General features: G+C 34.6%; 1 protein-coding gene across 1 annotated transcript; it reads right to left on the reverse strand.

Annotated features, from left to right (window-relative positions):
• Positions 1-11,574: 11,574 nt before the first annotated feature.
• Positions 11,575-12,099, reverse strand: LOC109212760 (uncharacterized mitochondrial protein AtMg00810-like). The gene has a single exon (XM_019376433.1). It carries the CDS (start codon positions 12,097-12,099, stop codon positions 11,575-11,577), a length of 525 nt encoding a protein of 174 aa, XP_019231978.1.
• Between the last annotated feature and the right edge of the window lie 1,014 nt (positions 12,100-13,113).

Raw genomic sequence — 13,113 nt, forward strand, 5'->3', positions numbered from 1 at the left:
AGATAACGATACCTCGGGTGCAATCTAAGTGAACTGTAATGCGAATCTAGCTAGCGTAGCTTGAGAGAGTACGTCTAGTAAATTATCATAATTGCTTGAGAGAGATTTATGATAGCTGGAGAGTTCATGATTGATAGAGGTAACTAAGTCAACGCTATAAGAAACATACAACCAAGGAAATCAACAACGGGGGAAACCATTATCTTAGACCTTTATTCTAATTGTTTACAATTCAAGCATAGTTAGTTTTCAGCTGTTTATTTATTTTCAATCTTGTCTTCTTGGTAATATTAAACAGATACAGCTAAGCCTTAGTTCTCTATGGGATTCGACTCCGGACTTTTAGATCGGATTATATTTGCAGCGACCGCTTATCCTTTTTAGGACTAGAGTTGGGCGTGATCAAATTTTGGCGCCATTGCCGGGAGCTAACGGTGTAGTTGTAGCTGTATATATTGCTAGGGTTCAAGTTTGAACTTTTAGTTTGTTTTATTTTTTTTGTATTTTTTTATAACTGTTGATTTGAGAAACATGGCATCTTGGAATTATGGGAATTTAGGTGTAGATAATTCTACTATTGATCTTCATACATATTGTGAAGGAAACCACCCGTGGCAAAATTTTCAAAACGTTCCTAAGAGCGAGTTATGTGTACGAACTCAATCTTATTTGTGGAATGTGTGTGATGTGTGGTGGTAAAAATGGTCACCTTCATGGTTGTGCTTATATTTCTTATTTTTCCCCAACCCCTTACTATGATGGTTCTACCTTTTTCTTGTGAAGTTAATAGGAACAAAGAACCTGGGAATGCGGACCTGAAGGAGATCAAGGATATGCTAAAGTGCCTTCCGGAACAAAATAATGAGAAACAATTGCACATAGAAAGGCAAGAGGCAACTATTCGCAAGTTGGAGGCTCAATTAAGTCAAGTGGTTGGAGTTTTTAATGCTCAACAAGCCAATATTGAGGATAGTAGCCAAGAAGAGCATGAATTTGAGGTGTTAATTGGGGAGGTCATAGTAGAACATCAACAACCTAGCCAACTAGAATTTGAGGATGTCAATGTTGAAGAAGTAATACTAGAGTCAACCAAGGACGTTGAAGATACAAATTTAGTTGACTCTAGTGTGATTGGTGTTGAGGAGGTTAAAAATCATGAAGTTCATGTATTTGAGCGCGTTGGGCCTCATTCCAAACACTTCTCTACATTATGTTCAGACGATGAAATGGAAATTCACCCTTATGAGCATAAAAAGGAGTCCAAGGAAGAGGTAGATGAGCCTTATATTTTGGATTTCTCAAAGCCGTCTAGGCAAGGTGACACTCCTCGGTCGAGAGCCAACAAGTGCATAAGATTTTATCTAATTTTTGGTTCGCAAGAATTTGTACCGCCCCAAGAGCATAATCATAAGCTTGAAGCAAAACTTGGGGTTCAATTCATAAGCTCGAGGTGGAGGCAAAAAGTGATTCGCGTCGTGCCGCGACGTTAAATCAAGCGCTTGTTGGGAGGCAACCCACCTTTATTGCTTTCTTTTATTTTATTTATTTTATTTTATTGTATTATATTTGTAGTGTCAATTTTTTATTTTTTTAGGAGAATGGAAAGCAAAGGTATTGGGAGGATGCAACAGCAAACCAAATGGCTGGAACTAAGTGTGAGGTACCCGCACGAAGGACCAAGCTTGGGAGAAGTCTGAGTACCCCATGAGTTGTTAGTCCTTCGGCCTTTGGCCTACCAGGGAGTCTCTTTTACCCTTTTATTAGTTATGGTGTGCATTGGGGACAATGCACAATTTTAAGTGTGGGGTGATGAGATTGTCTGGGTGACTTTTCATGCTACTTTAGCTGTATTAGTTTAATTAAATAGTTTTTTTTTAAAAGATTGGACTTTTTCCGACGATGGATCTGTTAGACAATTTTCTTGAGGGAAGTAGTCTAATCAAAAAAACCCAAAAAGATTTTTTTATTTTATTTTCTTTGTAAGTAGTGCAGTAATTTCCCCTTGGTTTTTCTTTTGACCGTGGTTCTTTTCCAAGGGTTTTTCTTGAACCGGGTTAGGTAGATTTTTCTTTAATAGATTTTAGGACCCTTAGGACTCTTGTGGGCTAAGAAGGGTTGGGAAAGAATGCATCCCGTGGTGTACATACCTGCAAATACTTAAAACAAACTTGAGGGTGCGATGTCTAGGCTCATGTGTAGACTCTTAATCTTATACCTTAATTTTGCACACCTTGTCTTATTTGAATGCTCTCGTGAATGTGTTGACAAACTAATTCGGAATGAGTTACATGCCAAGTGTGTGTGAGGTTATATACGTATTCTGTGCTTGCATGCGATACCTAGAACTTGCCCCGTGTGTGTGCAAAGCGAAATAGTAGTTGTTTGGTCTTAGAGATGATTTAGGCATTTCTTTGTGTAGCCTATATAATCATGAATCCACCTGTACATATTACCATAGTTAACCCCTTTGAGCCTATAATCCTTTTTCTTTGGCAACCACATTACAAGCCCTACCCATTTGTTTGAATTAACCATCTATTTGAACCTTTTCACCTCTCATGAGCACTTGAATTGTTATGAACCTTGTAAAAGTAAAGTGTGGGGTGGTCGGTTTGGCTTTCGAGTGGAACTAGTTGAATAAGGAGAAAGGTGCACTGTTTTGAAAAAAAGAAGAGTCACTTGATGTAAGCATAAAAACTCCTAGATAAGTGGTGGCTCTTGATGTAAGTGTGCTTAAAAAAAAGAATGGGGTAGTTATATTGATGTGAAGGTGGAAATTTTGGGGTGACATAAGGATGAGATTTAATTGAGAAAATGTATGTATTAAAGTGCTTAGGGAGGTGTAGTCACTCTTATATCTAAATGTATCCTACCCGTTAGCCTATATTACAACCAAATAAAGCCCTATTGATCTTAGACTGAACAATTCGATTAGTAGAGTATTACACTAAGGGCAAGCTTATGGTGTATCTGTGTGGCATATGAATGTTCTTTGCTGAGAGTGAGAGAATTCGTTTATTCTACAGTTCTTTGTTGTTTGATTTCATGTGCATGGAACTTCTCTCAGAAATGTGATGTGAGGGCATTTAACTCAAGAAGAAAAGGCAAGTCTTCACTTCTATTAGAGTACATAGAGTAAGCATGAGTGTGGCATGACATTAGAGTCTTCATCTGAGGTGTGGCTATTGCACTACTTAGGTTGTTCTTTCATAATAGCAGGTGTGACATGAAAAGGGTAATGCATCTAACGAATAGGCCTCGAAGTGTGGTTCAACTTGCTCGAGGACGAGCAAAGATTTAAGTGTGGGGTGTTGATAATAGGTGAATTAGACTATAATTAGACCCTAAAGAACCACATTTTTGTATAGCTTTGTTGTAAAAAGTGATAACCAAATGCTCTGATTAGTGCTTTTCATGCTTTGCAGGCTATATCCACCGAAAGAAGTCGATGGAGCAAGTTTGGGATCAATTACGGAGAAAAGGAGGCCAATCAAACAATGCCCAAGAAATGCACCAAGTGAAAAGTCAAAAGAAGCGCTGAACTTGGCCTGCCGCGGTCAGACCGTAACCGCGGTAGGACCGCGGCAGAGTAGAGCTGCAGATTCAGAGAACCTATTTGGCCGCGGTCCCGTCGTGACCGCGGTGGGACCGCGGCAGAACGCGAAAAAGCCAGGGACGAAAGTGTCAAGTCGGGAAAACTTGGTGTAAAAACCCCGTTATAAAAAAACTAGGAATTCGGCCACATTAGGTCAGATTTATTTAGAGAGTACTTTGGCAAGAAAAACAAGTGTGAGAGATCACCCAAAACATCATTATTCTTATTCTCTTTTATTTTTCTTGCAATTTTTGATTATGAATCTTCTAGTATTTATTCCTTCATGTTATGAGTAGCTAAATACCTTAATCTAAGTTTTGGTGAAACCCGTGGGGATGAATTTGTTATAAGTAATATAGATTTGAATTAGTTTAATCTCTATTTGTTCAACTATGTTTTGATTGTGGTTAATTGAAAGGATCCTTAATTAGTCGTTCCTATTTATTATGTATCTGCTTGAGAGAGAGTGCATATTTAGGTAGTTGTTTGAACAACATCACTCCCGGAGTATAGGCGAGAGTCATAACCGAGGGTTTAGAGGTTGGATTAGAGATAACGATACCTTGGGTGCGATCTAAGTGAACTGTAATGCGAATCTAGCTAGTGTAGCTTGAGAGAGTGTGTCTAGTAAATTATCATAATTGCTTGAGAGAGATTTATGATAGCTGGAGAGTTCATGATTGATAGAGGCAACTAAGTCAACGCTATAAAAAACATACAACCAAGCAAATCAACAACGGGGGAAACCATTACCTTAGACCTTTATTCTAATTGTTTACAATTCAAGCATAGTTAGTTTTCAGCTGTTTATTTGTTTTCAATCTTGTCTTCTTGGTGATATTAAACAGAAACAGCTAATCCTTAGTTCTCTGTGGGATTCGACTCCGGACTTTTAGACCGGATTATATTTGCAGCGACCGCTTATCCTTTTTAGGACTAGAGTTGGGCGTGATCACATACCAACAAGTCCTAAAACATCATACGAACATGCTCGAAGTGTCAAATCGAATAAAAAACACAAATTCTACGAATCGCAACCAAATTCAAGCCTATGAACTATGAACCTCTAAATTCCAAAATCAATGCTGATCATGCCAAAACAACTCCGATTGACTCCAAATTTTGCACACAAGTCATAAATGATATTATGGACCTATTCCAACTTTTGAAATCGGGATCCAATCCCGATATCAATAAAGTCAACTCCCGGTCAAACTTTTCAAAATCTTCCATTTTTCAACTTTCGCCAATTCATGCCAAAACAACCTAAGGATCTCCAAATCAACATCTGGACACGCTCCTAAGACCAAAATCACCATTCGGAGCTGTTGGAACGGTCAAAACTCCATTCCGGAGTCATCTTCACACAAGTCAAACTACAATCAACTTTTACAACCTAAACCTCCAACTTAGGGATTATGTGTCCTATTTCACTCCGAAACTCACCCGAAACCAAAATCAAACACCCGGGAACTTACATAACCACAATATAATATAGAGTAAGCATAAATTAGGGATCGGGACTAAAATACTCAAAACAACCAGCCGGATCGTTACACCTTATCTTTCGTAAAAGAAAAAAACAGTGAGAAAGAAAAAGGATCCACAAAAAAATCTTTCTTTGAAAATTTATTTATTAATAATACCAACAATGATGACTAGAGATTATGAAAGTTGGTCTCAAATTTAACTGTTGATTAGTATTCCTACAAAATTATGGAAAACACTCAAAATTACGTTTATTTGTGTTCTAATTTTTTCTATGATAGTGGATAAATATCTTATAAGATGAGTAGTTATCAGCCATTCAATCATCTTATTTCGTAGAAGAAACAACACAGAACAACATTTTGTAATAATGTCTCTTTCCCCTAACATGTTAGCTATAGCCTATACAACAAAAACTTGTGCTTACGTGTGGGAACAAATCAATTTAACACTGAGAAATCATGAGAACAGGAAAGACAGAAGATAAATGTAGTTTCGTGTACACGAGAGAGAGGAACAAATTAAAGACAAGATGAGATATTTTTATGCTGTCTCCTCAGTTCTTAGGTTTTTATTTCCATCTTCTGTCTCTAGCTAGAAGATGACGACGAGCAGAAATGTATACAAGACTAACAAGAGTTAGGGACATAATATATTGACATATAATTCCACAAATGGACTTTAATTGTATCCACTTGTGGATTAGCACTAGTCCATCTTTATTAAAGCAAAATCAATTGCAAAACAATACTAATATAACTTATTTGTCCGCCATTTCCAATGGAAATATGTAAGATTCTCAAATTTTAAAAAGACAAAAAATTTCTATTGATAAAGATTACCTCCAAAAAAGATAAATTAAAAGAGAATTAATTCGTTATAGATCCGTTACCTTGTATGAGTTATTATATACTTACTTGGCTACTCATGTTTCATCTAATGTCGCCTTATTCTTAGCTATTTGAAGAGTCAAATTATTTGATCGTTTTTTTCAAATACTTTCAGATATTGTAAATTATTTATTATTATGATTTATAATATTTTTTATGTAATTTTAAATAAGTAGTTTTTTCTAAAAAAACTTGAAAACAAAATTAAGAAGTTTAATGAAAACTCACATTTGAAGGTGCCAATTTTACAGTTTCTGTTATTTCTAGTGTCTGGTGTAGTTTTCATATGCAATTTCAGCTATTTTTGGTCTATTTCTGATGTCTGACTCAGCTTTTGAGATTTGATAAAATTTTCTTGATGTTTCTGATTATATATTTTTCTATAGATAATTTCTATTAAATCTAAGAGCAAAAGTTTATTACTATATATTTGAAGGAAACCAAAAATATCTCATTTTTATCAACGTTATTTCAAGCCTACATCGAACATAAGGACCAATTGTTACTTTCTCATAATTGTCACTCTACATTATATACTCCCTCCATTCCGATTCATGTGAACCTGTTTGATCGGGCACGGAGTTTAAGAAAAAATAAAATTTTTTTGCAATTTATGGTCCTAAACAAATCAAAAAGGGGCCCAGAGTATTTGTGTGGTTATAAAAGTTTCTCATTAAGGGTAGAATTGTATGTTTAAGCTAAATTGTTACCAAATTTAGAAATGGTTCATTCTTTTTGGAACGGACCAAAAAGAAAATAGGTTCAAAAAAACTGAAACAGAGAAAGTAGTATTTATCCAATCATACCTCTTATAGTAATAATTTTAAGAAGCAAAATGAGACAGGAGTCATATCATTGGGGCAGAATAAGAAGAGAGCAGAGAAATGATAGACAAATAGTTAGCTCCAGAGTGCACAAACATGAGATCATGAATAAAAGTGGCCAAACTCGTCACAGAAATGGAAAAGGTAGGTTTATCGAAGTGTCCTATTTCAAATGTATCCTTAATTTTTGGTATTAACTACATTACTATTAGTATCCGATCCGCACATTGTACGGATATAAATTAGGAAATTTTACGTCCAATAGAAAAATTTAGTACCCTATTTATTTTAAATAAATACCATTTTAAAATATTACATCCTATAGATATCTTTTATCCTTTATAGCAAAATATCTAATTATAGTTACATCCTACATTTAAGGCACCATATATGCTAAATAATATTTTTCTCTCTCCGTTTTAGTCTTTTCTCTCACATAATCATAGTAAATCTTACTAACCACGTTCTCTCTCTCTTTTTGCATATACTTTACTCTCTTCTCCCACAAACCCACGATTCATACCTCTTCTCCCACCCAAATTCGCTAGGTCTCCGGCATGTAATCTTCAATCCAACGAGTAAAGGAAAACAAAAAGAAGATCCAACAAACAGACAGTTTTTATCTTAACTTTCTCCCTTTTTTCTATCTGAATGACGAAATTATGCCTCGTAGATACAAATGGCAAAACTTTGGTATCAGTTTTGTTTTGCCTTCCCATATTCTTTACTCTTGCTCTTACTGCCTACTATTTCCTCTTTCCATATCAATCTGTAGTCATAGGTTGACTGATGCAGCACCTGAAACGGGCCTTTCTTATTGATTTTGTTTCCTCATGTTGCGGCTAAACATTGGAATCAAGTTACTACCAAATATTGGAATCAAGTTTTATTTAGTTTGGGCTTTGGTTATTTGAAGACGATGAAACAGTATTTGTGCTGCAAAAGATGTTTGGTTAGGGCTGCAACTCAACGAGACGAAAATTAGGGTTGTTCTTGAACAAAGATGACGAAATTTAGGGCTGAACAACTTGAAGATTCTATTACCTTTTTTAAGTGTATTTCAATGTATCTCGCTGTATTTCATTGTATTCATTGTTTTTTTTTCATTGTATTTCATTGTATCTCATTGTATTCCATGTATTTCATTGTATTCACTGTCTTTTTTTTTCATTGTATTTCAATGTATCCTGTTGTATTCTATGTATTCATATATTTTTTCAATTAATATAATTTATGTATTCAGATGTATTATATAATTTTCTCTGAAGATTGCTATGTTTTTGAGGGTTTTTCCAGTTGAGAATCTTTTTTATAACTGAAAATACAAATTTTGTGTGTTATAATTGTATTTGTTGAGTTATATTAGTAGTCTATTATGTTAATTGATACACTTTTCGTTTTAAACAGTGTAATCCCCTGTTTCACGTCGTGAATACAGTCGAATACAGTAATCTGTCCAGTCAATCCTATGTTTCACGCCATGAATACAGTCGAATACACTCGAATACAACAACTGATTAGCTAGACTTCCCTGATTCACGCCTATTTTTGCTACTGTATTCATGAATACAATAGCTTAAATACATCAAATACATCATATAACCACAGAAAAGGTATCTATAACCCGTAATATAGCAAATGATATCTATAAATGGCTAATTACTACTAAAAGATAGTGATTTATGAAAATTTCTCTATAAATTATGATAAATTACTATTATCCTTTTACTCAGAACTCTTTAAAATTTTAAATATATCAATGATATTTTTGAGTATTATTTAGTAATTTAATTTATTTCTTTTAAAATAAATTTAAAATATAAGTATCCTCGCACTATCTCTATTTTCCTCTTTATACATTTTTTTCCCTACTAAGAAATTTTAATTAGCTTTTTACATAAATATTTTACCTATAGTCAAAATAATATCACATTTTATTTTAAAATATAACTTTGAATTAGTCTAAAATTAATACATAAGTTCTTTTATAACATTTTAAATCGATTGAATTTCTCTTCTTATTATTTTTTTGTATTATGTGCAACTAAAAAAATTTCTTTTAATTTCAAGATACAAATTTGACTTTTAATTTTTATTAGTAAAATTACCAACCTGAGATATTTATTTGAATTAGTCTAAAAGGTAGGTTTATCGAAGACGTGTCCCATTTCAAATGCATCCTTAATTTTTGGTATTAATTACATTGTGATTAGAATTATTCGAAAAACAAACAAATTGTAAATATCGTTAATTGTGATTCGTTGTCTGTTGCTCCGCAATCCTGCGTCGGGTTATCTCACTGCCCTTTCCTCTTTTGCCGTTTTCATCTGTCTTTTCTCTCCCCCTTCGTCCCCCCCATTTTGTGTTACTTTACCCTCCTTTTCGACACTAATTACAATAATACCATTAAGATTAATCAACGGATTTCCTTTCTTTTTAAGAGTGTTTGGCTAAGCTGGCCAAGGTTTATCTACGCATTTGGGTAAAGTTAAAAGTGCTTGTAAGTCAAGTATTTATAAGTCAAAAATAAGCCAAAAGCCATAAGCTGGTTACCCTCAGCTTATGAATTTTTAGCTTATAAGCGCTTTAAGCTTGACCAAGAATTTTACTATTTTATCCTTAAAATATTTCATTTTAAAACAAAACTCCTACATCGATACTCACTGGCTCAAGTATTCATCCTAATCCTCCTCCACCCCCCTCCCCCCACCTCTTCAAGCCTGCAATTCTCATTGACTATTTAAGATAAGCAAATTCTCTTTGCATACTTATATCTATGTGATTGTGTATTAATCTTTGAACTTTATATAATAAATAAGGTCATATCAAATTTTTGGTGTATTGCCTCTAAGTGTTGTGGTGATGAAGACAATATTTGTTTCTCTTCAAATAATTTGTCCTATTTAGGTTTATTTTTTACTGAGAAACTTTTATCAATTTATTAATTATTATAACTTATGATTATATGCTTATCATAAAATAAATTATATTTATCATAAAATTATCTTATCTAAGCATAGTTGTATTTAAAATAAAATGACAAATAGAATATTTTATATTTGAATCGATTTGGAATCTAAAAGTTTGAAGAAATTACGCCCTTATAAGTGTAAACAGTTCTAAGGTTATTTAATTCATTTTAACAGAAAAAGAGCTTATCAACCCTTTTTTTTATCAAATACTGCAGCAACTTATTAATTATCAATTTCAACACTTGTACCCAAACACGTAATTGCTTATTTATTAAATCAATTTCAGCATTTAAATGTGCTTTTCAGCACATAATGCTTATCAGCTACTTGAAATCAGCTAATCCAAACGGGCTCTAAGTCATTTTGGACTATGTATATCGAGTTTAACTCAATCTGCTTAATTTGACTTTCTAAATGATTTCAAATATTTCACAGTTGAAACATTATTCTAAGAAGTTTTTAATAATGCATACAAAAGAAACAACAAATATATACTTCGACTTGAAAATGAAATATTTTACTTATCCTTTTATTTCATTTATATTCTTTTTTATTTTTCTTTTGTTTCCTTACAGGAGTATCATATTTGGTCAACCAAATCACATGTTTAAACCTTAACCTTTAAAAAAATTGCAAGTTGACTAATATGACGAGCTTTAATAAAGGATGTAATTTTTGATAAATATCATTCTTGAATGACTTCTTAATTGGAAACTAAATTTAGGATGAAATAACTGTTAGGTAGGGTCATTGAGAAATATCTAAACTTTCAGCATCGTCTTTTAACTTTCTTTGTAATTAAAATTGTTGCTTGATGAGCCTATTTGGTAAATCGATCGAAGTGCCTTACAACAGAACTAAATATTCCATCATTATATTTTGCTTATTTTCTATACCTATTTAAGTATCTCAGACTTGATTCACGGGTCTTATAAAAGTGATTAATTTATTCTGTACTTTAAGTTTGTCAAACATTGAGCGCTATAAAATCTAAAATACTTCTGTGTAAGCTGCATTTGGTCTGTAGTTTGTCAACGAAGGTGCTCAATAGGGACACGACAACTACCACCAAGGGTTGTAGAGATAAAATAGATTCTTTTTTCCTTAATCAAGTTTCAAATTTGAGCCTCGAAAATAAAAATTATTCTGTAGGGAGTATTTTTTCCTTTAATAGGTCTTACGCGATACAAATCTAAATTGGTCGGTGCCAATACAGATACGAGACAACGAGCAGACACCAAAAAAAGGGACACGTTAACACGCATTAGCATACTCCTCCTGCACTTTTGGAACTTGAATCACCAAGTGCAGTATCAATTATTCATGTCGACAAGCTACAAACTTGATATTTCAGTTGACCAATACTTGATTAGAATTTTGAAGGGGTTGAGATAACTTCAGATTACTGAAAATAGATTAATGAAAATGATACCAATTAGATTTGTTGAAAAGACCTAAAAATTGACTCTTGAAAATATATATACAGTATGAAGAAATGAAGTTTTGAATTAATGGAACGAATAAGTCCAGTAGTCGTTTGGGGAGTGGAAAAATGAAACGAGTGTATCTAATTTTGGCTTGTAAAACGTAGAAATAGCACTCATTATTAGTCACTTTCTACCCCGTCTTTGAAAAATAAGCATTGTGTTGAGCTAGGCAGCCATAGCAGAAGAAGAAATTAAAAAAGTCGGTGAAAAAGAAATGAGAGCTTCATTCTCTGTATTGAAAACAACTGTTCTAACTGATTCTTAGGAGCTACTGTACGGATAACTAACTTCTATTTATACTGTTAACTAACTAACTAACTAACCCCTTCTGAACTCTGCTTCAGCTGAGCTTCGTGAAACTGTTCCTTGCTTCTTTGATTTCCAGGAGATTAAGGCATCTCCAAACTTCACAGCATAACCTGTAACTGACTTTCTTGTCTCTACACAAGCTCCCCAATCTGAATCACAGAAGGCAACCAGCTTTTGACTGCCAGTTGATGGTAGAAATAACCCAAGACCAGGATTGTTCTTAATGTACTTGATAACTCTCATAGCAGCACCTAGATGTGACTGTTTGGGAGCATACATGAACTGACTCAGAACCCGTACCATAAATGCTATGTCAGGTCTAGTCATGGTCAAATAGAACAACCTTCCTACTAATCTTTGATAGCCACTTCTGTCTTCAAGCAACCTGTCATCAGACAAGTCCTCCTTGTTGAACAACTTATCAAACTCTATGGAAGTAAGCTTGTGATTGAATTCCAGTGGAGTGAGTGCTGGTTTTCCTCCTGATAGACCAGACTCAGACAGCAGCTCGAGTGCATATTTCCTCTGACACATATGGATGCCTTTCTCTCATCTTGAAAATTCTATGCCAAGGAAATACTTCAATTCCCTTAAGTCTTACATCTTAAACCTGTTCTGCAAGTCCTCTCTAGCCTTCTCAATCAAGTTTAGATTATTGCCAGTCACAAGAAGATCATCAACATAAACAAGTACAATCACCAAATATGCTCCCTTCTTGTGTGTGAACAAGGAATAGTCATAGTGTGACTGTACAAATCCTATATCTGTTAAAGCTTCTGTCAGCTTTAAGTTCCACTGTCTAGGAGCTTGTTTAAGTCCATACAAGGACTTATTTAACTTGCACACCTTCTGATACTCTCCCTGGCTTGAAAAGCCATCAGGAATGTGCATATAGACTTCTTCACATAGATCTCCCTGCAAAAATGCATTATGAACATCCATCTGAAACACAGACCAATGAGAAGCAGCAGCAAGAGCCACTATAGACCTGACTGTGACCATCTTAGCTACCGGGGAGAATGTTTCAGTGTAGTCCAACCCTTCCTGCTGGCTGTAGCCTTTGGCAACCAGCCTAGCTTTATATCTTTCCATTTCTCCTGTGGACTTGTACTTGACCTTGAACACCCACGTGCACCCTATAGGAACTTTGTTTGGAGGAAGATCTACAACAGTCCAAGTGTTATTGCTCTCAAGAGCTAAAATTTCAGACTTCATGGCATCCACCCATAATGGATCAATACTGGCTTCAGCATAGGTCTTGGGTTCTATAATTGCTGAATAAGCAGCTAGAGAAGCCCTGTAAGCAGGGTGAGATGGTCGTATGTCATATAGTTGGACAGTGGATATGGGCAAGAGGAGGATTTCTGTTGAACAATATAATCTCCCATCCATAAAGGAGGCCTTGATTCCCTTGAGGATCTTCTAGGTTGTACTGGCTGAGGAGAGGGATCCCTGGCAGATGATGATGGAAGATACTGAGAAGCATCATCAGAAGTGAAGTTTGAAGGAGGATGTAATGGAGAAGACACAGTAGAAGACTCAGGAGGA

Source organism: Nicotiana attenuata, unplaced genomic scaffold (genome assembly GCF_001879085.1).
Source record: "Nicotiana attenuata strain UT unplaced genomic scaffold, NIATTr2, whole genome shotgun sequence".
In the NCBI taxonomy this organism is placed as follows: domain Eukaryota; kingdom Viridiplantae; phylum Streptophyta; class Magnoliopsida; order Solanales; family Solanaceae; genus Nicotiana; species Nicotiana attenuata.

Excerpts from the sequence above, each read along its gene's own strand:
- LOC109212760 (XM_019376433.1), bottom strand. The coding sequence starts at position 12,099 with ATGTGTCAGAGGAAATATGCACTCGAGCTGCTGTCTGAGTCTGGTCTA.